The sequence below is a fragment of the Meriones unguiculatus genome, chromosome 8, assembly GCF_030254825.1.
Source record: "Meriones unguiculatus strain TT.TT164.6M chromosome 8, Bangor_MerUng_6.1, whole genome shotgun sequence".
NCBI classification, from domain to species: Eukaryota; Metazoa; Chordata; class Mammalia; order Rodentia; family Muridae; genus Meriones; species Meriones unguiculatus.
In genome coordinates this window covers 1,265,749-1,290,521 of record NC_083356.1, presented here as the reverse complement: position 1 = coordinate 1,290,521, position 24,773 = coordinate 1,265,749, and the positions used below count along the sequence as shown (strand labels likewise).

Sequence of the window (24,773 nt, the reverse complement as noted above, 5' to 3'; positions counted from 1 at the left end):
GGGGGGAGGACTGGGCGGGGCGGGCCAGGACGCCTGGGTCTCTGCCCCTCCCATTTGCTGGGCTTCCGTGGCTCCGTCCCCGGGAGGCCGGGCAGAGCTGGTAGAGAGGTCAGTGTCCTGGGCTCTGTGATGCCAACCCTTTCTCTCTGGCGCTTTCCCCCTTCCTGGCGTTTGGGGAGACTGAGTTGTCTCTGGCCATGCTGTGTTCTGCCAGGCCGTACCTCCCAGGGTAGGCAGTGAGGGACGTGGACACTCCCAGGATGTGGAGTGATGGGGCAGGAGCATGCCAGAGAAGAAGGGCACTGGTTAGCCTCCACCTGCAGGCCAAAGCCGGCTCCCTTCCCCTGGCCTTCTCGGTCCTAAGGCCCAGGAGCGAACTGGTTTAACTAGTGGGGGTTATGAGGGTGCTGCGAATTGGGTTCACAGACCTCCTCCCTCTCAGTCAGACTCCCTCCTGCAGTCAGCTCCAGGAGTTAAGGCGCGTGGGTCTCTCGCTGCCAATATTGTCCCCACCTTTAGGCTTGGATTTGGAGGGGGAGAGGCTGGGAGGAGGGCTGAAAGAACATTAAAGGAGGGGGGAGTGGGAGGAGCCCTGCGCTGGGTGTGAGGGAGAAAGCCCAGGCGAGGGTTCCTGTGTCTGGCTCAGCCAGCGAGGCCTGCCTGGCTGCCTGGTAGATACGCCACGAATGTTGTTGACGCTGGCTCTCTAGAAGCCCAAAGCTGGTGTCTGTGTCTGAGAGGGACATTCTCTGACTTCAGACAGACCGTGGGTCACAGGCTCTCAAACCTAGAAAGAGACACCCGTGGTTGTTCTACAGAGCCAGGGAACAGTGAAGTGCAAGGCCTGTGCCCAGAACCGAAGCAGTGGCCCAGGGATGGTCAGGAGTCAGGACAGGAGAGAGATCATCGGACAGGCTGGGCCCGTCGCCAGCCCCAAGGGCCAGCCCCAGCCACACTCCCAGAGTGGCCAGCGCCGGGGGAATGGGCCCCTGGGTCCCATCACATTTTCCATCCTGGAATTACTCAGCTCTGGCCTTGCTGCCACCGAGGGGCCAGCTATGCCCCTCCTGGGAGAGACTTCGTTGGGTAGCCATTATCGAGTGAAGGAGGAGGGGGCGGAGAGTCACGCTGTGGCGCTCCCAGGAGCCCGGAGACGTCAGCGGGGGCGCAGGCGAGCTCTTCCCTCCACTCCAGGGAGAGCTGGGGATAGGTACTCCAGGGTCCTGTCCCCGGGTGCCCGGCTGCTGTTGACTTTGCGGGGACCCTGGGAGCAGCCTCAGCGCCGTGGGAGGGGCGCGCGGCAGGGAGCTGGACCCTGGCATTCGGGCTGGGGTGGGATGGTGAGCTGCCTGTGTGGCACGGACCCTGCCAGGAGCCCGCGAAGTTAACCCCTCCTGCCCTGCCCTAGTGGTGGCTGGCGGAAGGAGGGGCGGGCCCAGCTGCGGTTTGGGAATGTGGCCCTAATCCCCTCCCCACCCCACCCCAGCACATCTGTACTTGGTTTACCGTGAATGAGTCTCCTGTCCTTGTGAACCAGGCTTGGGCACCGTTCCCTTCCGGCCCAGGCACTGGACAGACCCAGGCACCACCCTGTCCGCCTCTGTCCCCTGCCTCTGCAGGCTTTCAGCCTTCCTTCACCTTCTTGAGAGGAACTCAGCGCCTTGACCTGAGGCTTGAAGCTCTGAGGCTGCAGCTTGGGGTAGAGATGGAATGGAGAGGTTAATGCGGTGGAAGGGGGACAAACATGGGAAAGCATCCAAGAGGACAGTGCGGCTAAGATTCCATTGTTCCCCTCCCCCTTGTCTTGATTCGTACATATGTCTCTCTCTGTCTTTGTCTGTGGTGGGTGTTCCTTTATCCACCGTGCTCACTCTAACTACTTACTTGAAACTGTCTTGTTCCAGCCCGTGACTGGAGTGGGACGGTGGGGGGGAGGGGGACATCCGAGAAGGCTTGCCCTGTCCCAACCCCTCTCAACAATAATTCTCTGCCCCTCACCAAGGCCAGCCACTGGGGTGCGCACACACAAGCAGGGCCCAGACACAGAGCCTGGTAATCCCAGCCGCTCAGGAGGCTGAAGCAGGAGCCTTGGGGCAGGAGAAATGGCTCAGCACTTAAGATCACCCTTTGCTCTCGCAGAGAGCCTGGGCTCAGCTTCCAGCAGCTGCATGGTGGTTCACAACCTCCACAACTTTGCTCCATTGGCTCACGGTCCCCTCCTGGACCAGGCGCTCAGGCTTCATGTACATACATGCAGGTGAGACGCTCATGCACACAAAATTAAAAAAAAAAAAGGAAAAACAGGGCTGGCCAGCTCAGTTTTTTTGGTACACCAATTGACTAAGGATATAAAACGCTAGGCTCAAGTCCCAGCACCGCGAAAGTAACAGGCACAGCAGACTGGGAGGAGGACTACAGGGGTCAAAGCTCTTCCCCCATTCCCCATCTTACAACTGAGTGGCGTTCTGGCCAGGATTTTCTCCTCTGTCCCGTAGAGGGGACTCCGCTTCCTCTCTTCCCCGAGGCTAAGTCCGTTTCTAGGCCTTGCTGTACTTCTAGGTGCTTTGCTGGCTCACGGTGGCAGCTCGGAGAACGGCATCCTGTAGGCCCTGGCATCACGCTTCTTCCTTTGCTGCCCTTGTTTTAACTTTTAATATTTATTTTGTGAGTGTGTGTGTGTGTGTGTGTGTGTGTGTGTAAGTATGTGCACCAAGTGCATTCAGTGAAGGTCAGAAGAGGGCACTGAGCTGCTGGGTGGTGGTGGCCAGCCTTGGCAACGGGGCAAGTTCCAGGACAGCCAGGCCAACACAGAGAAACCCTGTCTCCAAAAAAGCAAATTAAAGAGAAGGAGGAGGAAGAGGAGGAATAGGAGGAGGAAAGAGCATTGAATCCCCTAGGACTGGAATTATAGACGATTGTACTATGCGGGTGCTGGGAACTGAACCCAGGCCTCCTGGAAGAGCAGCAAGTATTCCCAACTGCTGACACCATCCAGCCCCCTCTATGACCCCTGTAGCAGAGCAAAGGCCAAAAAGAGTTGCAGGGAAAGGAGGATGCGGGAATGTCTCCCAGGCCCTGGCTTTGTCCTGCTACCCCACCCCTGCCTTTCTCCCTTGTCCCCCACCCCAACATCAGGACACTGACTAGGCCACTCTCTCCCGCTCAGCCTGGTCCTGCAGGCATGTCCCACGCCACACTCAGAGGCTGCTGGCAGATGTCTGTGGGGGCTGGGGGAAGCTGGGATACAACCCTAGGGACATCATTAAGCCACAGAAGTACTAGAGGAGCTTGGAGACCAGGGCACCAGGGAGAACAGGATGAAAACATGTTTTTTACAACACGTGTGCTGTCCCTGGGCCTCTTTCCCTCCTTTGCCCTCCTCCCTCCAGGTGTGCTCTGTGCCACGGCTGGCTTTGCCCTCCGTGCTTTTTCAGTTTTACCCTTGTACCAGGTCTCTCTGTGCTTGCCAGCTGCTTGGCTCTGCTGATGTGTAAGCTGTGTGTGAAAGGTCCTAACCATCCCCAGGGCTGGCCAGACGTCCACTGAGAATTATGCCTTGGTTTTGGAATGTAACATTTTAGGGCTCCCCTACACTGCCCTAAGACTTCCTTTCCGGCATGCACCATTCATCAATTCAGTGAATTTGTAGGGAACAGACTACATTCTGGGCCCTGGGAATCCGTATACACAGCGCCTGCCCTTGCTGGCTGGAAGTGTGGGGAGGCGTCAGGCGTTAACTAACCAGGGCCCTCAAGATGGAGAGGTCAAGGGCATGTTTACCTGTAGCCAGTTACTTCAGGAGAGCTTTCCAGAAGGAAAGGAAGAGAGGAGGATAATGAAAAAGTATGTTCGAAGACCCTGGGGTTGAGATCTCAATCACATCACTCGGACAACATAAGAGGGGGGCCCTGTTCCTGTACTCCTCCTGTGTCCAATCTGCCGCAAGGAAGGGCAGCAATATCCTTCTCATTGCCGACACTCGCCCTGGGACACCTGGTAATGGTGTGCTGGAATGGGTCCATTTATTCCTTCTTCTCCTGTTCCAAAGAGTGATACAGTGATACGAAGACACGAAAAGGGGAAGACATACAGGCTCAGGCTTGAGACACATGCAAAACTCAAGGCTCCAAACTGGCAAATTCTCCAGCATGAAGGTTCTTGCATTTGCCTGGCTGGAGCCTCTTGGGGAGAAAGCTCTCTCCGCCCTCCCGAGGATCCAGCCCTGACCTGCCCTACTCCCTGGAGCTAGCAGCACGTCGGCAGTTGTGTGGAGCTTATGAGGTGAGGGCTCCAGGTGTCTGCCAGCACCATGTGGGCCAGCGCAGCTGTGTGCTTGGCACAGAACCTGCTCGGGGAGGGAGATCTTCCTCCATCCGCTGCCCAGGGTCCCCCTTCAACTGCTTCGTTCTGATTCAGTGCTTAGGATGGGACCCAGAGCCTCGTACCTGTTGAGCGAGGGCTCTAGCGGGAGCTGCACACCGGTTGCACAGGTTTTCCTTCCTGAAGGAAGGAAAGAAGTGGAGGGCCCTTTGGAGGAGGGAGTGGGCCTCTCTGTGGCCATGCTGCCTCTGGAGGTGGCAGAGGTCATGGGACCAGTGAGCTTGCCCTCCATCCCTGATCTGACCTACTTTTCTACCTATGCCCACATCCCCGGAGGCCAGGGTGTAGGGTGGGGCCAGCCTGGCACCCCTGCACCCACACCTGGGACTTCCCCTGGTTGGAAACTCCCAGGACCCAGGCCTCCTGCCTGCTCTGCCAACTCCCACCAACTGCCTGGTTCAGCCTCCCTCCAGACAGATCTCCTTCAAGTCTCCTGCCAACCTCCATCTCCACCACCAACCAACGCCAACCCTCTGGGTCCACTTTTTAGGAAGATGTCTTCATGTCCGGCTGGCCCCCCACCTGAAGGTTCTTCTGTGTAGCCCTGGCTGTCCTAGAACTCCCTCTGTGGACCAGGCTGACCTCGAACTCACAGAGATCCGCCTAACTCTACCTCCCTCGCTGGGACTAAAGGTGTGTGCCACCACGCCCAGCTCATAGCAGGCTTCCTATGCCTTTCCTTTCGCTTCCCACTCCTTCCTCCACCAGATGAGAGACTTGGAAATTAAGTACCACCTAATTCAGCAGAAATTTATTGAGCATCTTATATATGCCAGGCACCGACAGGTACCAGGAAATAAAGAGGTCAGTATCCTCAAGGACTGTGGGAGGGGCGCATATATGGACTTGGAAGTGTGGACCCTCAGTGTCCCAGGCTGGCCGTGAGCCTGCTGTGTAGCTTCAGTGAGCTTGAATTTCTGACTGTGAAGGGACCCAGGGCTTCGTCTGTGCCAGGAGAGCACTTATCTTTTTGTCTTGTGTGTGTGTTTGGGGCGGGTGTAAATATGTTCAGGACAGGCCGGGCAGGGTGGTACATGCCTGTGAGCGCAGCACTTGGGAGACAGCAGTGGGAGGAGCGGGAGATGAAAGCCACACTTGGCTGTGTGTGAGCATGAGGCAGCCCTGCAGTACCTGCGACCCTGCCTCAAAACAGACAAACAGTAATTGCCACTAAAGGAGGATGGAGAGGTAGCTCGCCGGTCAGGAGCACAGCTGCTCTCCCAGAGGACCCAGCACTGAGGCTCACGGTCGCCTGTCACCCCAGCTCCAGAGGATCAGACACGCTCCTCCCGCCTCTGTGAGAACACACAACACACACACACAAAGAAAATAAATCTTTTAAATGTCAATTAAAAAAAAATACAGGGCTGAAGAAATGACTCAGAGGGTGAAGGTGCTTCCTGCCAACCTCGACAACAAATTCGCTCTGTCCCCAGACCCACACGGAAGGAGAGAAGCGACCAGTAACTATAAACAGGAAGTTCCTTTATTATTGTTCATGTTTGTGTATGACAGTTGGTTTGTATGTGGAGTCTTGCATATGCATGTATGCGAACAAAAGTATACATGTATGTGTGTACAAGTGTGTGTGTGTGTGTGTGCAAGTGGGGTGTGTGTGTGTGCAGGTCAGCCTTAAGTGGTGTTGCTCAGGAATCACTCACTCCATGTTTTGGTTAATTTTCTTTCTAAAGATTGTGCTTGTTTTAAGTTATGTGTTTTTCTGCACATATGTAAGTGTGCTATATCCGTGCATTGCCCTTGGAGGCCAGGAGTGGGAATCTTCAGACAGCTGTGATCTACCACGTGGGTATTAGGAGCTGAACCGTGTCCTCTGCAAAAGCAGCAAATGCTCTTTTTTTTTTAAGACTTATTTATTTTATTTTGTATCCAATGATCTGCCTGCATGTACACCTGAACACCAGATCTCATGACAGATGGCTATGAGCCACCATGTGGTTGCTGGGAATTGAACTCAGGACCTCTGGAAGAGCAGCCCTGCAGCAAATGCTCTTGTAGAGCCTCCTCTACAGCTCCGAGCTGGTGCTGGGAGGGTGCTTCTTTTTGTTTGTTTGTTTCTCTGTGTAGCCCTGGCTGAACTGGAACTCTGAAGACCAGGCTGGCCTCAAACTCCACCACCTCTGCCTCCCAAGTGGTGGGATTAAAGGCGTGTGCCACCACTGCCTGGCTTTTTTTTTTTAATGTGTGTAGCTAGTTTGTCCATATGTCTGTGCACCATATGTCTGGTCCAGAAGATGGGAGTCACAGACAGTTGTGAGCCATTCTGTGAGTGCTGGGAACATCAGTCCTCCGGGAGAACAATCACTGAGAACAGTGATCTTACCTCTAGGCCATTTCTCCAGCCCCTATGCACATTCTTGAACATCACAGTTTCCTGAGAATACTGGCTGGGCCTAACTCTGTGTTTAATTGTCTTTTTCTGTTGTTGTTGGTTTTAGTTTAGTTTCATTTGAAGCAGGTTTGGATATGTAGCCCAAAACGGCTTAAAAGAGGCAGCGTGTACCGCCTCATCTCCCAGATGCTGAGGTTACATGTCTGTGCCATCACATCCTTCAGTTCAGTTGTACCAGATGATGCCAGGCTGTTTGCCAGACGCTTACACTAGGCCAAATGTGTAGGCACCTACGACCCCAGAACTGGGGAGGTCAAAACACGGGTTGAGAAGTTCAAGGTCATTGCCACATACTGAGCTTGAACTAGCTGAGCTACTGAAGACCCTGTCAGAAAGAATAACAAGTGCAGGAGCCCAGGCAACCAGTCAAGAACAGTGACAAGAGGCCCCGCAGCTCTGTTGTTCTAACCATCTGTGGCTATTCTTAGTAAGATCCAAGTCCCCTGCCGGGCTGTGGGGGTGCGTGCTTTAATGCCAGCACTGGGAAGGCAGAGGCAGGCAGGTCTCTGGGTTCCAGGCCAGCCTGGTCTACGGAGATTCAGGGCAGCCAGGGCTTCACAGAGAAACCCTGACTGGAAAAATGAAACAAAACAAACAAACAAACAAACAAAAATCCAAGTCCCTGCCTTGACTCATAAGCCCTGCTTAGTGGGGCTCCATTTTAACCTCCGGCCAGGGTCATGCTGAGGCTTGCCTTTGTTGGGGCTTCTGTGGACCGCCCGCTCTCCCTAGAGATTCCGTGGCTTGTCCTCTCACTTCCTTCTAGTCCTTCCCAGACATTGCCATCGCCAACATCCCATCCTTCCCTCTGTTCTCTCGTCTCCTCCCTTGCTCTCCACTGGGTTTCACTTCTTGCCGGGAGATCGTCCGTGCCGCAGCATACGTACGAAGGCCGTGGGAGTTGGTTCTCTTCCACCGTGCGGGGCTTGGGGAGCAGCACCAGGTGTCCAGGCTTGGGGATGAGCCGCCTCTCGCCCTTTCCCCTTCTGCTTACTTTCATCTTATAGACGTGCTTATTTTGTGTTTGTGTGTGTATGTGTGTGTGTGTGTGTGTGTATGTGTGTGTGTAGTGCTCACGTGGCTCAGAAGAGGGCACCAGGTCCCCTGGGACTGGAGGGACAGATGGCTGTGAGAGCATGCGTGCTGCGAACTGGACCTGGTTCTCCCGAGGGCAGCGAGTGTTCATCAGATCCTGAGTTATGAGCCATCATGAGGTTGCCGGGAACTGAACTCTGAACCAATAGAAGATGCTCTTGACCACTGAGCCATCTCCAGCCTGCTCTCCTTTTTTTTTTTTTTTGAGACAGGGTTTTTCGGTGTACCCTTGGCTGTCCTGGACTTGCTTTATAAACAAGGCTGGCCTCAAACTCAAGGCAATCAGCCAGCCTCTGCTGGGATCAAAGGTGTGAGTCACCATGCCCAGCTACATGATTGCTCTGCCTGCATGTACAACTGTGTGCCAGAAGGAGGCACCAGATCTCACTATAGATGGTTGTGAGCCGCCATGTGGGTGCTGGGAATTGTTGTCTTTTTGTTGTTGTTGTTCAGAGGTGAGGACCCAACCCAGGGCCTTGCGCTTGTAGCAAGTGCTCTACCACTGAGCTAAATCCTCAGTCCGAGTACTGGGAATTGGAAGAACAGACCCAGGCTCCCTTACTATTAAGTTGTTTTGTTTTCCCTTACCTGGTTATTTGGGTCCGTGCAGCCTCAAACAGCTCCCCCTCTTCTGCCAGGCTTGAAAACTTGCCCAGAATCCTTAAGGCGTATCCTCCGTGTTGGGTGCTGTCTAGATTCCCTCTCGGAACCCCTTTTATCTGGTGACTCTGGTGATGACCACAGCCACCATGCTCTGGAATCCTGACTTACCGACCTGCCGGGTTTCTGTCCCCACGCCGCCTACTCCTTCCTAGAGCGAGGAAGCTGGGCTCTAGGAGCCAGCGCCTGATCCAGCAACAGTAGCTGTCCAAGCCAGTTGCTGGTTTCCCGTAGAGAGCCGGGCACTCCCGGCTGAAGGGAGGGAGGAGGAAAGCATTGTCAGGCAGATCGAGAAGGGAACGGCCAGGTGGGGAGGTCTGAGCTCCCTGCAGGCTCAGCAAGGCTCAGAGCGTCTTAGGCTTAATCCTGCCCGCCACCGTGCACCCCTGTTTCAGGGAGCCCTCCCTTCCACCCAGCCCCCAGCCTGTCTCCTCCTGCGGATAATGGACTTCTCTCTGGGCCTCCGCTTGGGGCCTCGGAAGAAGAAGGCTACCTACCAGGAGCCCCCTCCGTCCTCCGGCCATGGACCTCCAACCGCCTCTCCCTGCTTGTCCTGTCCCCCTTCCGCCTGCCCCGGCCCCTGCCCCTGCCCCGGCCCCTGCCCCGGCTGCCCCCCTCCCACCTGCACGGCTTGCCCCTCATTCGCAGCTCCCTGCCCTTCCTGCCCAGGGCTCCCTGGCCCGCCCTGCACCTGCCCTTGCCCTCCTTGCCCTGCCTGTCCTCAGTCCGCCTGTCCCCGTACCTACTGCGTGCCCTGCTCAGCCGCACCTCTGACCTGCGGCCACCCCTCGCCTTGCTCCGTTTGCCCCTGTGCTGCGGGCCAAAGCGCCTGTCGCGGCCCCGGCTGCTGCAGCAGCCACAGCTGCGGTCGCGGCGTCGCCCGCGGGCCTCGGGGCTCCACAGGCTGCTGCAGCCTCTGCTTCAGGAGGCAGGGGGCTTCTCCAGGGCGCTGCCTGCTGCTCTAGGCCGCGGGCGCGGCCGTGAAGGGTGGTTCAGCTGGCCCTGGGTCTGTGAGCATAGGCGATGGAGTCAGGAGGAGCGCTGACCGCGGGGGGCAGGGGAGCACTCCTTGGACATTAGTCTCTGGCCGCGCTCCTGCTGGCTGCAGAACCTCCTCCTCTGCAGTTTCTGGAGTGTCCCCGGAGCGTTCTCTGCAGCCCTTGGTGGTAAGCGTGTCCGTGGGTCCTTCCTCTCCCCTCAGCCTGCACTGGGGACCCGAGCCTGTGTCCTTTGCATTCCCAAGGATGTGACAGGCTCCTCTAGAGGAAGGTTGGGAGGCTTTGTTCAGAAGCCATTTCTGACTGGGGACTCCACCCGCACTCCTGATTGCCTCGAGAGTTTCTGGCCTCCTAAGCTCCTCTTAAGCCAGTCGGAGGAGCCTGACAGCCCTTGGAGGAGAGGAGACGCCGAGCAGGGGGCTCTTGCTATCTCCCTCCCCTGGGATAGCTTTGACATCCTTCCTGGTCTTCTGTGTCCATCCAGGAACCTTCGGCCCGGATGTTTTGTGCTGGAAAATTCTAAGCGTTCGCTTAGCCTCATGACCTCAATCTTGCAGCAGTAATCCTGCCCCTGTCTGAGACAGCCATGCTCATCTGTCTCAGGCTCTCAGTGGTCCTGGCACACAGGGTAAGTGCCCTGGAGGGCTGGAGGGGAGAGATTCAAAAGCCACGAAGCGAGGTGCCTTTTTGGTTTCTGTTGTTATATGTGTGTGTGTGTGTATATATATATATATATATATATATATATATATATATATATATATTTTTTTTTTTTTTTTTTTCTGGAGCTGAGGACCGAATCCAGGGCCTTATGCTTACTAGGCAAGAACTCTACCACTGAGCTAAATCGTCAACCTGCAACAGAGTTTATATAGCCTTATGAATTCACTGTTTAGCCAAGGTTAGGCCCCGAGGGTTGGGATTAGAAGCATGGGCCTCTCCCTTGGTTTTTAAATTTACTTCATCTTCCAATTCCTCCTCCTCTTCTTTCTTACATTTTTACTTACATTGTGTGTTATTTTTTATCTTTTACTGTTTGAGTGTTCTGCCTGCGTGCACACTGCACGCCAGAAGAGGGCACCAGACCTCATTATAGATGGTTGTGAGCCACCATGTCGTTGGTGGGAACTGAACTCAGGACCTTTGAGAGAGCAAACCGTGCTCTTAACCTCTGAGCCTTCTCTCCAGCCCCGGGGTTTCTTCTCTTTGTTTCATTCATTCATTTTTGTTTAGTTTAGTTTAGTTTTGTTTTTTGACAGGCTTTCCTCTAGCTCAGGTTGGCCTCAAGCTCTGTCTTATCCTGCTCAGCCTCCACTGGGCTGTTTTTTTTAAAGGTGTGTGCCACTGTGCCTAGCTGACTCCAGAGGATAGTGATGTCATCGCCTGAGTCCACGGATGAAGCTCAGCATCACCAAACGTGACAGCACCAGGCGCGGTTTCCTGCTGTCCTGATGCTGTCCGACCCGCTCAGCACTACCTGGAAGAGATCCTGGACAAGAAGCAAACAGAACGCTCAACATGACTAACTCAAACCCCAGGGCTGTCTTTCGTGCGCACGCGTGTTCGTGGGTGTGCATACCCTGTGTGAGCGAGCAGGTGCTCCTGGAGGCCGCAGGCTGACCTTGGGTTTGTTCCTTAAAGCAATGTCCATCTTTATTTTGTTTTTCAAAACACAATCTCTCACTAGGTCCTGTCTCTGTATCTCTGGCTCCGAAATTACACTCTTGCTACCATGCCCACAATTTTCACAGGGCTTTTGAGGATTAAATTCACATCAAGTTTGTGTGTCAAGCAAGTGCTTTACCTACTGAACTAACTAACTCCTCGGCCCCTTATTAAATGAGAAATCCAGGACATGGGGAAACATATTAAATGACACAAGGAGGAAGTAAGCGGACTCCGGTGAAGTGTGGGCGATTTTAAAGAGAAAGTGACCCAGTTACCTAGATAAGTCCAAGGCTGTGGGGGAAGGACAGGGGACTCAAGCACAGCTACAGCTGAGAAAGCTTCGAAACAGCCCAGAGCTGCGTGCCTGGGCCTGAGGCTGCGGGTGTGGACGACCACATGAACACGTGGGTCTCTTTTTGTTCCAGATCTGGGCATGCCAACTATAAAACGTTATTTTAGAGGTTGAGGAAATTTAACTGTAGGCGGGGTTGTAGTTTTTCCTTGTGCGGCAGGATCTGCTCACACAGCCCTGGTGGTCTGGAACTCACTGTGTAGCTCTAGCTGGTCTGGACTCAGTGATCCACCTGCCTTTGCCTCTCCAGTGCTAAGAGTGTGTGTTGCCATTCCCAGCAAGTGCTTGTTCTAAAATGTACTTAACGTTTATCTGTGTGTGTGTGTGTGCGTGTGTGCGTGTGTGTGTGTGTGCGCGTGTGCGTGTGCGCGTGTGTGCGTGCATGTGGAAGCCAGGGGATGTTTTGCGAGCCTATTCTCTACTTCCGCAGCGGGTGTCGGGACAAAGCTTGGGATGTCAGGATTGGGGGCAGGCCCTCAGCTGGGAGCCATCCTCCTGGTCTGGACTGAGTCTTTAGGATAACAAGGAGTCAGTGCTAATTCTGTTGGCTGTAAACATGGCTCAGGTTGTGTCCCGAGGCTGCAGACAGAGCATGGAGTAAAACAATCTACTTAATCTGAAGTATCCCAGTGGAGAAGGCAGAGGAAGCAGCAGTGACACACTCCATAATTGCTGGGTTAAATGTGTGTAGGACCATGGAATTATGTGTTCTACATTTGAGTATGTTTGAACATCTTTTAATTTACTTTTATTTTATGTACATTGCTGTTTGCCTACATGTTTGTCTTCGTGAGAGTGTCAGATCTTGGCATTACAGACAGCTGTGAGCTGCCATGTGGGTGCTGGGATTTGAATCTGAGCCCTCTGGAAGAGCAGCCAGTGTCCTTAACTGCTGAGCCATCTCTCCAGCCCCACGTTTGAACAGTTTAATAATAAAAGTACTAAAAGAAACTTCTAAGTTTGGTTTCTAGTGACTCTCTGAGCAGCCTTCCCTGAAAGCTAGGACTTCCTCCTGGCTTCTCACACCCAGGTCCTAGGTCCTGGAGATTCACAGGCCACACTAGCCCCTCCAGCCACCTGCCAGCAAACCTCCCAGTGAGATCTCCTGCAGCTGTACCTCAGGGTGCAAGGGGTCACAGTGACCTTTAGAGTACGCATTTTTTTTTTTTAACAGATCCTACAGTAATCCAAAACAATCCCAGAGCTGGCGAGATTGCACAATGGTTAGGGTGCACACTGCTCCCAGGACTCACATTTGCTTTCTGCAGCCACATGGCAGTTTACAACCTTCTGGATCCCAGATTCCAGAAGTTCTGACGTCCCTGAGGGAACTGTATGCACATAGTGGCTACATAAACATCCACGCAGGCAAACACTCAAACCCATGACATCAAAATAAGTACATTTTTTTTCAGGCAGGATTTCCCTGTGTAGCCCTGGCTGTCCTGGAACTCACTCTATAGACCAGGCTGGCCTTGAACTCACAGAGACCCACCTACTTCTGACTCCCACATCCTGGGAACAAAGCTGTGTACCACCATGCCTCGCTAATAAATCTTTTCTTGGGGGAGTGAGGGAGTGGAGGACGGTGGTTCCAGACCTGTTCTTTTGGTGTAGCCGTGGCCATGGTTGAAAGACATAACTGACTCATTGGAAATTGCCCTCAGACCTCCAAAAAGAAATTAAAGTCACCAGGCCTAGTGGTCCAAGCCCTTGATACCTAGTACTGTAGGTACTAGGTAGTAGGTACTAGGTACTGTAGGTACTGTAGGCAGAGGCAGGCAGAGCGCTGTGAATTTGAGGCCAGTCTGATCTCTAGGTGAGTTCCAGGCACAATAGTGAGCTCTTGCCTCAAAACAAACAAACAAATACTGTTTATTTTATTATTGCAAATTGTTTCTCCTGATTAAAACCCAGATCCTTCTACCCTATACTCCAAGGTTTTAATTTTGGTTTTATGAGACAGGGTCTCTCTGTGTAGCCCTGGCTGTCCTGGACTCACTCTGTAGACCAGGCTGGCTTCGAACTCGGGGAATCCACCTGCCTCTGCCTCCCAAATGCTGGGATTAAAGGCATGAGCCACCACTGCCCATTGTCTCCAAGGTTTTGAATAGACAAAAATCAACATTTACAGCAGTACAGATAGCTCACGCAGGCGCTGTGCCCATTTCATCCTCCTGAGAACTATGCAGGAATGAATAGTTCCTGATTCCTGCTTTATCTCTTACCAGGAACCAGGATAAGCAGCCGGCTTTTTTCAACCCTGGGGGCTGATAGCACCTACCTTATGGATTATTTTGACAGTTAAATGCCATCCATAGTAGCTGGCCAAGGATTTTCTTTTTTTCAGTGTTAGGGATCAAAGGCTCTCATTTCATGATAGGCAAATGCTTCACCACTGATCTGCACCATCCATGTGTGAGATTATGAAAGGCAGGTGTGACCCTTGTGGGTGTGAAGAGTCTAGGGCTACACCTGCACTAGGCCTCCAACAGGTGCAGCTGTTGTGTTTGCTATGGAGGCCTCCAACAGGTGCAGCTGTTGTGTTTGCTACGGAGGCCTCCAACAGGTGCAGCTGTTGTGTTTGCTACGGAGGCCTCCAACAGGTGCAGCTGTTGTGTTTGCTACGGAGGCCTCCAACAGGTGCAGCTGTTGTGTTTGCTACGGAGGCCTCCAACAGGTGCAGCTGTTGTGTTTGCTACGGAGGCCTCCAACAGGTGCAGCTGTTGTGTTTGCTACGGAGGCCTCCAACAGGTGCAGCTGTTGTGTTTGCTACGGAGGCCTCCAACAGGTGCAGCTGTTGTGTTTGCTTCGGAGGCCTCCAACAGGTGCAGCTGTTGTGTTTGCTACGGAGGCCTCCAACAGGTGCAGCTGTTGTGTTTGCTACGGAGGCCTCCAACAGGTGCAGCTGTTGTGTTTGCTACGGAGGCCTCCAACAGGTGCAGCTGTTGTGTTTGCTACGGAGGCCTCCAACAGGTGCAGCTGTTGTGTTTGCTACGGAGGCCTCCAACAGGTGCAGCTGTTGTGTTTGCTACGGAGGCCTCCAACAGGTGCAGCTGTTGTGTTTGCTAAACAACGAGTTTCATAAACCTGTACTTGTTTTCTTTTTCTTTTTACAACCTTGACCCATTTTCCATACCTCTTCATGCGAAACATGTAACTGATAATGAAAATTGTAGGTTTGATTTCACAAAAGAAAGAAAAACCACATTAAAGCCCACGCCTTTGATCCCAGCACTCAGGAGGCAGAGGCAGGGGGATCTGTGAGTTTGAGGCCAGCCTGCCCTATAAAAGAGTCCAGGAGAGTCAGGGCTAAAGAGAGAAACCCTGTCTCAAAAAAACACAACAAAACAACAGAGTGAAAAGACAGGCATGATGACACCTGAAATCCCAGTGTTTGAGAGGTTGAGACAAGAGGATGGAAAGTTCTAGGCCAGGCTGGGCTACAGAGTTTTAAATTAATTAACTTATTACTATTATCATTATTATTTTGGGTTTTTGAGACAGGTTTTCTCTGTGGAACTCACCCTGTAGTCTAGGCTGGCCTTGAACTCACAGAGATTTGCCTGCCTCTGTCTCCGGAATGCTGGAACTGAGGGTGTGCACCATCCGTGCCAGACTTAAAATAATAAAATTATCCACAAACACAGACACACACACACTAAATACACACATCTCCTTCGGGCACCTGAGCCAAGTAGATTGGCAGCCTTGTGGTCCTACTCTCACAGGGCTGGAGAGGTGGCTCAGAAGTTCAGACCACTTACTTCTCTTTTAGAGGGGACTTTGGGTTTGGTTCCCAGCACCCACCTCAGGCACCTTGTAATCAGCTGTCTCTCCAGTGCCAGGGAATCCCAAGCCTCTGGCCTCCAAGGCACCTACACTAGTTGCTACACACAAACTCACACACATACACATAAGTAAAATTCAAACAAGTATATTTACTCGAAGAATAGGTAAATAATAATGATCTGATAAATATTAACTGCTAACAAGGGACCCAGACTTCCTACAGTAATTTACATGGATTACATTATAAATTCACTTATTGGCAAATAATTAGAGTATTTATTACATCATCAATGGATGCTGTAAGCATCAGGAACATAGGTGGAGGAAATCTGCAGGGAAAAGCAAGGAAGGAGCAAATAGAAAAGTCAGTCCACCAGATGCTATTCAGTGCTACGGAGAAAAAGCAGCAAAGGCGGAAAGCAGGCCAGTAAGCCTGGGGTGCAGCTCCCAGAGCCTGGTTCTTGGGAGGCGGAGGCATGAAGATCAGGAGTTCAAGCTTAATTGTGGTTACACACTGAGTTGAAGGCCAGTCTGGGCAACACAGACCTGTCTATAAAAAATAAATAATGCAAAAAGGGGAGGTAGGGACGGAGCTCAGTGGGCGGAGTTCTTACCTGGCACACACAAGGCTCAGCACTCAGGATCCTTAGGCTCAGGATCAAGCAGGGCTACAAACCTTAGGCCTGGGAACTCAGGAGATCCTCATCTCCAAAACAAAGGGGGGCAGGGCTGGAAGTGGTTAAGAGTGCTTGACGCTTTTGCAGACTTAAAGGTTTGGTTCTTAGCACACATGGCTTTTCAGACTTGTCTGTAACTCCAATTTCAGGGGATCTGACATTTTTTTCTGACCTCCACGGATACTAGATGGTCACATGGGACACAGACGTATTTGAAAGCAAAACACTCATGTATGTATAAAATAAACTTGACGGAACCCTCCACTTCCTCCCCCCCAAAAAAACCCCCAGCTTTTGGTGAAAAAAAAAAAAGGATATAAAAGGTTTCTTGAGGGTCTTTATTTCCTTGTTTGTTCTTTGTATGGTGTGTGTGTGTGTGTGTGTGTTTGTATGGGTGTGTGCCTAAGTCCTCTGTGCGTACTACTTTCATGCAGATGTCCTCAGCAGTCAGTCAGATCCTCTGGCAATGGAGTGACAGGTAGTTGAGAATCACCTACAGGATGTGGGTGCTGGGAACCAACCTCTAGTCCTCTGCGAGAACAGCTCTTAATCTGTTAACCACTGAGTGTCCTCTCTAGCCACTATCTACCCACCCACCTACCCATCTACCTTTCTCTCTTTCTTCCTCTCGTTCTCTCGTTCGTTCCTTCGTTTTTTAAGACAGGGTTTCTCTGTGGAGCTTTAGCTGTCCTGTCCTGGACTCTCTTTATAGACCAGGCTGGCCTCGAACTCACAGAGATCTGTCTGCCTCTGCCTCCCTGATGCTGGGATTACAGGCGTGCACCACCGCAGCGGTTAGGAAGTCTTTCCTGAAACATGACTTAGTAACTGAAGATTGGAGGAGGTAAAGGAGGTAACTGCCGTGTTGGGGAACCTTACAGGGAGCGAGCGTAGACAGCGCAGGAGGCAGGGTGCTGCAGAGGTTGAGGTCCTGGCTGAAGCAAAAGGCACCTCCTCCCCCACGCGTTTGTGTGCCAGTAGAGATTTTGGTGTCCATCCTTAGTGAAAAGGTCCCATTGGAGGGTCTCCAGGACGTAGTGCCGAGAAAACTTAACATCCCAGCATAGAGCAGTTTCTAGGTAGGGAGAGGGGGGAGCTAGCCGGGCGGCGGCGGCGCGCGCCTGTGATCCCAGCACTCAGGAGGCAGAGGCGGGCGGATCTCTGGGTTCGAGCCCAGCCTGATCTACACGGTAAGTTCCAGCGAAGCGCTGTCTGGAAGCATCAAAGGCAAACAAAAAGGGTTTTGCTGTCCTTCGTCATTTGGGCACTGCCTTCCTGGAGGGAGAAGCGGGGCGGCTTGCCCATGCTGGTCAGTGAAGGGTCTGTGCGCGGACCCGGCTTCTCTACCCCACACCGCCTCCCGGAGGTGTGTGGACACCACTGACGGCGGGCCGGGAGGTGGCCGCGGGGCAGCCTCGGGGCCACGGGGCGGCGGCGTTCAGCGGCGACCGCGGCCTCTGAGGACATCCGGGCTCTCTCCGCGGATCCGCTGGAGGAGAGCAGAGGAAACAGGTTTCCACCCGCGACGACCCGCGGACGCCGACCAGGCAGCCGCCCGCCGCCCGCAGCCCCTTCCCCAGCCGCTCCCGGCCCCGGGGCGGGGCTTCGGGGGCCGCGCCCCCGTCACGTGACGGGCCCATCATGGCGGCGGCCACGAGCCAGCCCGGCTCCCGGAAGCAGGCTGCGAGGGGCGGGCGCGCTGCTGGAACCCGAACGGAGCCGGAGCCAGTGCGGGGAGGGCGGCCCGGCGGCCTGGAGCCGGACGTGTCCGGAGCGTCCCCGCGGACCGGGGCAGCAGGTGAGGCGGGGGCCGGGCGGGCGCGGGCGCGGGCGGGCGAGGGGACGCCGCGCTGGGGCTAGGGGGCGCAGGGGGTTACTCGTGACCGGGAGCCCAGGGAGCCTGCGATGCACGCGCGTGACCGCGAAGCAATTGGAGAGGCCGGCGCGGGCGGAAGGGGATGCTCGAGATAGCTGTGGAGACGCCGAGCTCCGAAACTGGCTCGTCGGTGGGGAAGCCCGCGGAGGCTGTCAGTGGCGAAGGGGAGCAGCCCCTTTAGAACCCGCGGGACCGGGATTACCGAAGCAGTCCCCCTGGCCGGATCAGGCAAGGGTGGGGCGAGTGCTCTGGCCTCTCCCCCCTCTCCCCCTGCCCTGCCCTACGGAGCCCTCGGAGACGGCCACTCCTCCCACCCACCCAACTGGTCCCTCCAGTCTCAGCTCCGGGGGAGAGAGGAATTGACAGTGGAGTTGGGTGGAGCTGCCTTCTGCGTAGACACCCAACCCCTCGACTGTGCTACCCGGGTTATGGATGTGACTGTGAGCGCCGTTCTCTCCCCAGGTCGTCCGGGGGCCCACCATGCTGGTGACTGCCTATTTGTCTTTTGTGGGCCTCCTGGCCTCCTGCCTGGGCCTGGAGCTGTCGAGATGCAGAGCCAAGCCCCCTGGAAGGCCTTGCAGCAATCCCTCCTTCCTCCAGTTTCAACTAGACTTCTATCAAGTCTACTTTCTGGCGCTGGCAGCGGACTGGCTCCAAGCCCCCTACCTGTATAAACTTTATCAGCATTACCACTTCCTGGAGGGTCAGATTGCCATTCTCTACGTTTGTGGCCTGGCCTCCACAGTCCTCTTTGGCCTCGTGGCCTCCTCCCTCGTGGACCGGCTGGGCCGTAAGAAGTCTTGTGTCCTTTTCTCCCTCACTTACTCTCTCTGTTGCATAACGAAGCTCTCTCAGGACTACTTTGTGCTGCTGGTGGGCCGAGCGCTTGGTGGGCTGTCCACTGCGCTCCTCTTCTCAGCCTTCGAGGCCTGGTACGTGCATGAGCACGTGGAGCGGCATGACTTCCCCACCGAGTGGATCCCGGCCACCTTTGCCCGAGCTGCCTTCTGGAACCACGTGCTGGCAGTGGCGGCAGGTGTGGCAGCCGAGGCTGTGGCCAGCTGGATGGGGCTGGGACCTGTCGCACCCTTTGTGGCCGCCATCCCGCTCCTGGCCCTGGCTGGGGCCTTGGCCCTTCGGAACTGGGGAGAGAATTACGACCGCCAGCGTGCCTTCTCCAAGACCTGTGCCGGAGGCCTGCGCTGCCTCCTGTCGGACCGCCGCGTGCTGCTGCTGGGCGTCATACAGGCCCTGTTTGAGAGTGTCATCTTCATCTTTGTCTTCCTCTGGACGCCCGTGCTGGACCCACACGGGGCCCCCCTGGGCATCGTCTTCTCCGGCTTCATGGCCGCCAGCCTGCTGGGCTCCTCCCTGTTCCGCATTGCTACCTCCAAGAGGTACCACCTTCAGCCCATGCACCTGCTGTGCCTGGCCGTTCTCATCGTCGTCTTCTCTCTCTTCATGCTGACTTTCTCAACCAGCCCAGGCCAAGAAAGTCCTGTGGAGTCCTTCATCGCCTTCCTGCTTATCGAGCTGGCCTGTGGCCTCTACTTTCCCAGCATGAGTTTCCTGCGAAGAAAAGTGATCCCCGAGACCGAGCAGGCCGGTGTCCTCAACTGGTTCCGAGTGCCCCTGCACTTACTGGCCTGCCTGGGGCTCCTGGTCCTCCACGACAGTGACCGAAAAACGGGCACTAGGAACATGTTCAGCATCTGCTCTGCCGTCATGGTGCTGGCACTGCTGGCCGTGGTAGGGCTCTTCACCGTGGTGAGGCATGACGCCGAGTTGCGGGTGCCCTCACCCTCCGGGGAGCCCTATGCCCCTGAGCTTTGATTGTCCAGGACGAGGGGTCTGGGATGGACTCTTGAATCCCAGCTGCCCACCTGTGTGACACTTTGTGACTCTGTCCTGTGGCCCCGCTTGCCAGTGCTTTGTATTGGGAAGGACATGGGGGTTTGGACTGGAAAGGTGCCAAAAGTTGACTGTGTTACTCCTTTTCCCCTTGCCTTGTAAAAATAAACACTTTTAATGGATGGTTCATTTGATTTAGTTATCTTCACCTAGACCTACCTCAGCTCCGGGTGGGGGACAACTGGAGATTTTTGAGGTAGAGGTGGTATTGCCAACAAATGCTTTCTGTTTCTAATGTCTTCAAGTCTGTCTCCAGGCCAACTGAGAGCCGTGAAATGCCTCTTGGCAGAACTGGGTAGAAAGATATGGAGACTCCGAAATCCTCCTTCCTCTTGACTGGGACAAGGACCCTCCCCAGCTGTCAGCGGAATCCTCAGTCTACATGCCCAGGTGCTAAGGTACAGGCATGTGCAGGACATGTGTTACATGTTCTGAGGCCTGACGCCTCCTGCTCGGGCTTCAGCAGCAGGTGTTTTCAGCCATTGAGCCAGCTCTCTGGCTCCAAAGGGGAAGATGGTCTTTGAGCATGTGGCCAGTGCCAATACACCAGGCCACCGAACAAAGACTCCAGGGGTTTGGGCTGTTGCAGCCACTCCCCCATTAGGGCAAACTAAGGTCTTTCCTGTAAGAATAAGCATGCTGTTCTCAACATGCATGTTTGCTTGCCTTCTGCCTTTTTGGCTACAAATGCCCTATTTGTCCAGGGTCATCTGGGGCCGATTAGGTCCTGTGTCCCTTCAGGAAACATAAGCAAAGGCTGAGGGACCGGGACATCATGTCTGTACCTGATTCTTCTCCACCCAGCCTGGGTGAAGGCTGGCGAGTCATCAGGGCAGGAAATAGTACCAGTGGGAACACCAGTTTTGCGGGCCCCTCCCTGCCTTGCCTCTGATTGTATCTGTCTTTCCTCCTCCCAGCAGAACCTGGGCTTCTCTGGGGAATCAGAGCTTTGAGGGTGGGGATGGAGAGTGCCACCAGGGTGTGTCCTGGAATGTGCTGGACATGGGCTGGTGGGGACCCACCTGTTCTGAGAGGAGTTAACTGCCTTTCTTTAGGTCTCAGAATTCAGGAGGCTCCCAGTCCTGTGAGTCCCAGCCTGTGGGGAGACTTTCTGCAGCACGGGCCTGGGAAATGGAGCATAGTCCCAAGCACGCACTCAGCAGAGAAAGGCACAGTCTCCCCACCCAGGCTGTGGACGTTGAGGATAAGCACAAAAACAGGTATCCCTTTCCTCCCACCGGCCCAGGCTAAAGAAAGGCTGTTGCAATAACTTCCCTTCCTCTTTCTGCCACGTTGATCCAGGCTGAGATGTATTTTATAGCTGTCTGTAAGCCTTCTGTCTTTTCCTGTCATATAATCTCTTGAGGGCAGGAGGAAATAGTCTCCTTCACTCAAGCTGCACACACAAGTAGTGCTTTGCCCACGGCTGTGCCTAGTACATGTCTGGAGAAGAGACAGCCTACCCTGTCTATCTCCTCAAGAATCACCCAAGCAGAAGCCTATGAGAATCGATGGGAATCTGGAGACCAGCTAGCAATTTGGCTTTTTTGTTGTTAGTTTCTGGGTGTTGTGTTTTGGTTTGCTTTTGGGACAGGGTCTCACTCTGCAGTCTTGGCTGCCCTGTAAATGACTTTATAGACCAGGCTGGCCACGAAGGCCTAGAGGCCTGCCTGCCTTGCCTCCTGAGTGCTGGAATTATACATGTCAGTAGTAGGACTGCTAGGGCTATGATGGGGATGGGGCTCAGATTTTTAAAAGATAAGGAAGTAGGGGGAAGGAGACTTAGGAAGTTCCTTTAATTTTGTCTCAAAGGGTCAGATAAGAGTAGGGTGTGCTCTTTCCTGTGAGACTCAGTAGGAGGCTCTGGAAGCAGTATAAGGGTGTCTCACTGTAAACATGTTTTTAAACTGAGTACCTACTATGTGCTGTGCATTGTATTGCTGTGTGCATTTAAGCCTTAGAGGAAACCATGTAAAGGGAGCAACTTGGCTTAAAATCATGATGCAAACGAGTGGTGGGCAGACTAACCCTGCCTCTCGTCGCCAGCCCACGGACCCTTCATGACACACAGTCTTACATGCTACCGGTTTCCATCCACTTGCATTTTAGTCTCAGTCTTGGTTCTCCATCCCAAGCTCTGCCCCTGGAGAAAGACCAGGTGAGATGGCTCTGCAGTCTGGTCCATTTAACAGTCCAGGTAACAGTTGAGAAGGTTCAAAGGAGATGATGGTTGCCCATGTCGGCACTGTGAACAAGGCCAACTGAGACTTCGTTTGCATGGGCGTTCATGCCTGTATTCCCAGCACTTGGGAGGCTGAGCTTAGGACCAAGGCCAGCCTTGGCTACATAGCAAGACCCTTACACACACACACACAAGCCTGAAATCCTCACACTCGAGGTGTGAGCAGGAGGGTCAGGAGACACGGCCATCTTTAGGTGTGAAGCAAGCTTGGGCTACATGAAACCCTCTCTCTCTCAAAAAAAGAAAAGAAAAAAAAAAGGCTGGAGAGTAGTGGCATGTCTCTTTAATCCCAGCACTCAGGAGGCAGAGGCAGGAAGATCTCTGAGTTCAGGTCCAGCCTGTCTACAGAGTGAGTTACACCACAGCCAGGGCTACACAGAGAAACCCTGTCAGGGGCAAAGGGGGGAGGAAGGAAGAAACATCATAGTATCCAGACCCATATGCCTGGTTCATCTCTGCTTCCTCCACTTTCCACCTCAGTTTTCTTATCTGTGAAATGGGAAGGACAGCATGGTTCCATCCTATAGGGCTCTCAGGAAGATTGAAGTCCTCAGAGTAGTCCTTGGCCCACATTTTAAGTACTCCATAAGTGTTTATCTTTTTCCAAGCCGGGGGCTGAACCCAGAGCTTCACACATCCTGACCCCCTGAGCAAGTGTTCTGCTGCTGAGCCGCCTCCTCAGCTGCACCCCACCTCAGCTCCTCTCATATGACTGAGTTCATCAGGCTTTGGGAACGAGAGTGAGTGGATGGGGCTGTAAGGGTGCAGAGCCTTCCAGTGTCCCAGCGGCTGGGGGATTCCCAGCAGGGTTTACTCTTGGTCCTAGCCCAGATGGAAGAGTCAGGCTATCCAAGTGAGCTCCGCTTTGGGTGTGTGTCTGATGAATTGCAGTGTATTCCACTTGAACTCCTGTCCTCTTCCTCAAGTGGGAAGGTCAGGATGGGGTGAGGCGTGTACAGACTTCCCTCAAGAGCGCCTGGTCATTTCCATCCTGATACACAGTGCTTTTCTGTGGCTTTTAAATGGTCCTGGGGAGAGAGCATCCTGCAGAACCAAATGGACAGAGACAGAAGGGGTGTGGAAAGAGCCAGCACCCACGCTTGCAGGGCAGCCTTCCTGGGTAGAGCATTCCACTCCCCACTGCTCTTCTCCTAGCCCAGTCTTCTCTCCATCTCCCTCCCTCCCTCCCGCTCTCCCTCTCCTTTTCTCTCTCCCTCCCTTTCTTTCCGTCTCCCTCCCTCCTCCCCCTCTCTCCCACCCTCCCTCTTTTTCTCCTTTCTTCCCCCCTCTCTCTTCTTCCTCTGTTTGTCTGTTTGCTTTGTTGTTGTTTGGGACTGGGTCTCAAAGTCACATAGCTCCACCTGTGTCTGCCTCCCAGGTGCTAGAGTTAAAAGCAAGCATCTGCCTTTAATCCCAGCACTCAGGAGGCTGAGGCAGGTGGATCTCTGAGGCCAGCCTGGTCTACAGAGTAAGTTCCAGGACAGCCAGGGCTACACAGAGGAACCCTGTTTTGAAAAGTCAAACAAAAAAAGTTGGTTATATTTTACTTATGTGTGTGTATGTGATATGTGTGTGGCAGGGTGGGGTTTCCAAAGCATGCATGGGAAGGTCAGAGGACAGTTCTCTCCTTCCATCATGTGGGTCATGGAAATCAAACTCAGTTTGTCTGTTTTGGCAGCATATACCTCTCTATCTGTGGAGCCATCTCACTGACCTGACCTTAAACCCCTGATTATCCTGCTTCTGCCTTCCACGTACTGAGATCACAGGTGTGGACTATCACATTTAGCTTCCTGGGGTCTTTTTGTTTCTGTTTTTTGTTTATTGAGACAGGGCTTCTCTGTGTAACCCTGGCTACTCACTCTGTAATGCCAGTTCCAGGGTTACAGACATATATGCAGGCAAAACACCAACGCACATGAATCATTTTTTAAAATTTATTTATTTTTATGTACATTTGACATGCATATATATCTATGTGAGGCAATCAGATCCACTGGAATTTGACTTACAGACCAGACAGTTGTGAGCTGCCATGTGGGTGCTGGGAATCGAACCATGGTCCTCTGGAAGAGCAGCCAGCGCTCTTAACCACTGAGTCATTTCTCCAGCCCTCCTAAATCATTTTTAAAAGATGCATTTAAAATTTTGTAATTATTTTTATGTGTATGAGTATTTGCTAGCATAATTGCCTGTGTATCACATGGTGCCTAGTGCCCTACTCTGTCAAAAGAGGTCATCAGATCTTCTGGAACTGGACCTGCTGATGGCTGTGAGCCACCATGTGGGTGCTAGGATCCTGAACTCAGAACTTCTGGAAGAGCAGCAAGTGCTCGTAACTGCTGAGCCATCTCTCCGGCCCACTAATTATTATTATTTTATTATTACATAATTTTCCCCTTCCCCTATTTTTTTTATGATTTTTTTTAAAGACAAGGTATTTCTATGCACCCCTAACTGGCTAACTTACTATGTGGACCAGGCTAGCTTCAAACTCAGAAATCTGTTTGCCTCTGCCTCCCAAGTGCTGTGATTGTGTGTGCCACCACACAGTGATAGTTACTCATTTAACTATTAATTAATTACTTAAGACAGGATCTCATTGTGTGGCTCTGACTGTCCTGGAACTTGCTTTGTAGACCGGGCTGGCCTTGAACTCTATCTGCTTTTGCCTCCCGAGTGCTGGACCCAGCAATCTTTTAAAAAGAAAAC

At 53.4% G+C, this 24,773-nt stretch overlaps 2 protein-coding genes and 1 long non-coding RNA gene across 4 annotated transcripts; 2 read left to right on the top strand and 1 right to left on the bottom strand.

Annotated features, from left to right (window-relative positions):
- Nucleotides 1–114: 114 nt before the first annotated feature.
- Nucleotides 115–9,361, bottom strand: LOC132655728 (uncharacterized). Its single transcript, XR_009593516.1, has 4 exons — nucleotides 9,288–9,361; nucleotides 8,474–8,797; nucleotides 1,507–1,693; nucleotides 115–787 (listed from the first exon to the last, which is right to left on the bottom strand). It is a non-coding gene; the product is annotated as an uncharacterized LOC132655728 (long non-coding RNA).
- LOC132655726 (keratinocyte proline-rich protein) lies at nucleotides 8,902–11,229 on the top strand. 2 transcript variants are annotated; one of them, XM_060388556.1, is made up of 3 exons: nucleotides 8,902–9,711; nucleotides 10,028–10,171; nucleotides 10,878–11,229. In XM_060388556.1, exon 1 carries the CDS (start codon nucleotides 8,989–8,991, stop codon nucleotides 9,508–9,510), a length of 522 nt encoding a protein of 173 aa, XP_060244539.1. In that variant the 5' UTR covers nucleotides 8,902–8,988; the 3' UTR covers nucleotides 9,511–9,711; nucleotides 10,028–10,171; nucleotides 10,878–11,229. The 2 variants fall into 2 exon arrangements, with proteins under 2 accessions (XP_060244539.1, XP_060244540.1); XM_060388557.1 differs by having other exon boundaries at nucleotides 10,852–11,229.
- A 6,415-nt stretch (nucleotides 11,230–17,644) lies between these two features.
- Nucleotides 17,645–19,941, top strand: Mfsd5 (major facilitator superfamily domain containing 5). Its single transcript, XM_021643566.2, has 2 exons — nucleotides 17,645–17,830; nucleotides 18,371–19,941. The coding sequence occupies exon 2, from the start codon at nucleotides 18,389–18,391 to the stop codon at nucleotides 19,739–19,741; it is 1,353 nt and encodes a 450-aa protein (XP_021499241.1). The 5' UTR covers nucleotides 17,645–17,830; nucleotides 18,371–18,388; the 3' UTR covers nucleotides 19,742–19,941.
- The last annotated feature ends 4,832 nt before the right edge of the window (nucleotides 19,942–24,773 follow it).

Coding starts and splice junctions, on each gene's coding strand:
- LOC132655726 (XM_060388556.1), top strand. CDS start 8,989: ATGGACTTCTCTCTGGGCCTCCGCTTGGGGCCTCGGAAGAAGAAGGCT.
- Mfsd5 (XM_021643566.2), top strand. CDS start 18,389: ATGCTGGTGACTGCCTATTTGTCTTTTGTGGGCCTCCTGGCCTCCTGC.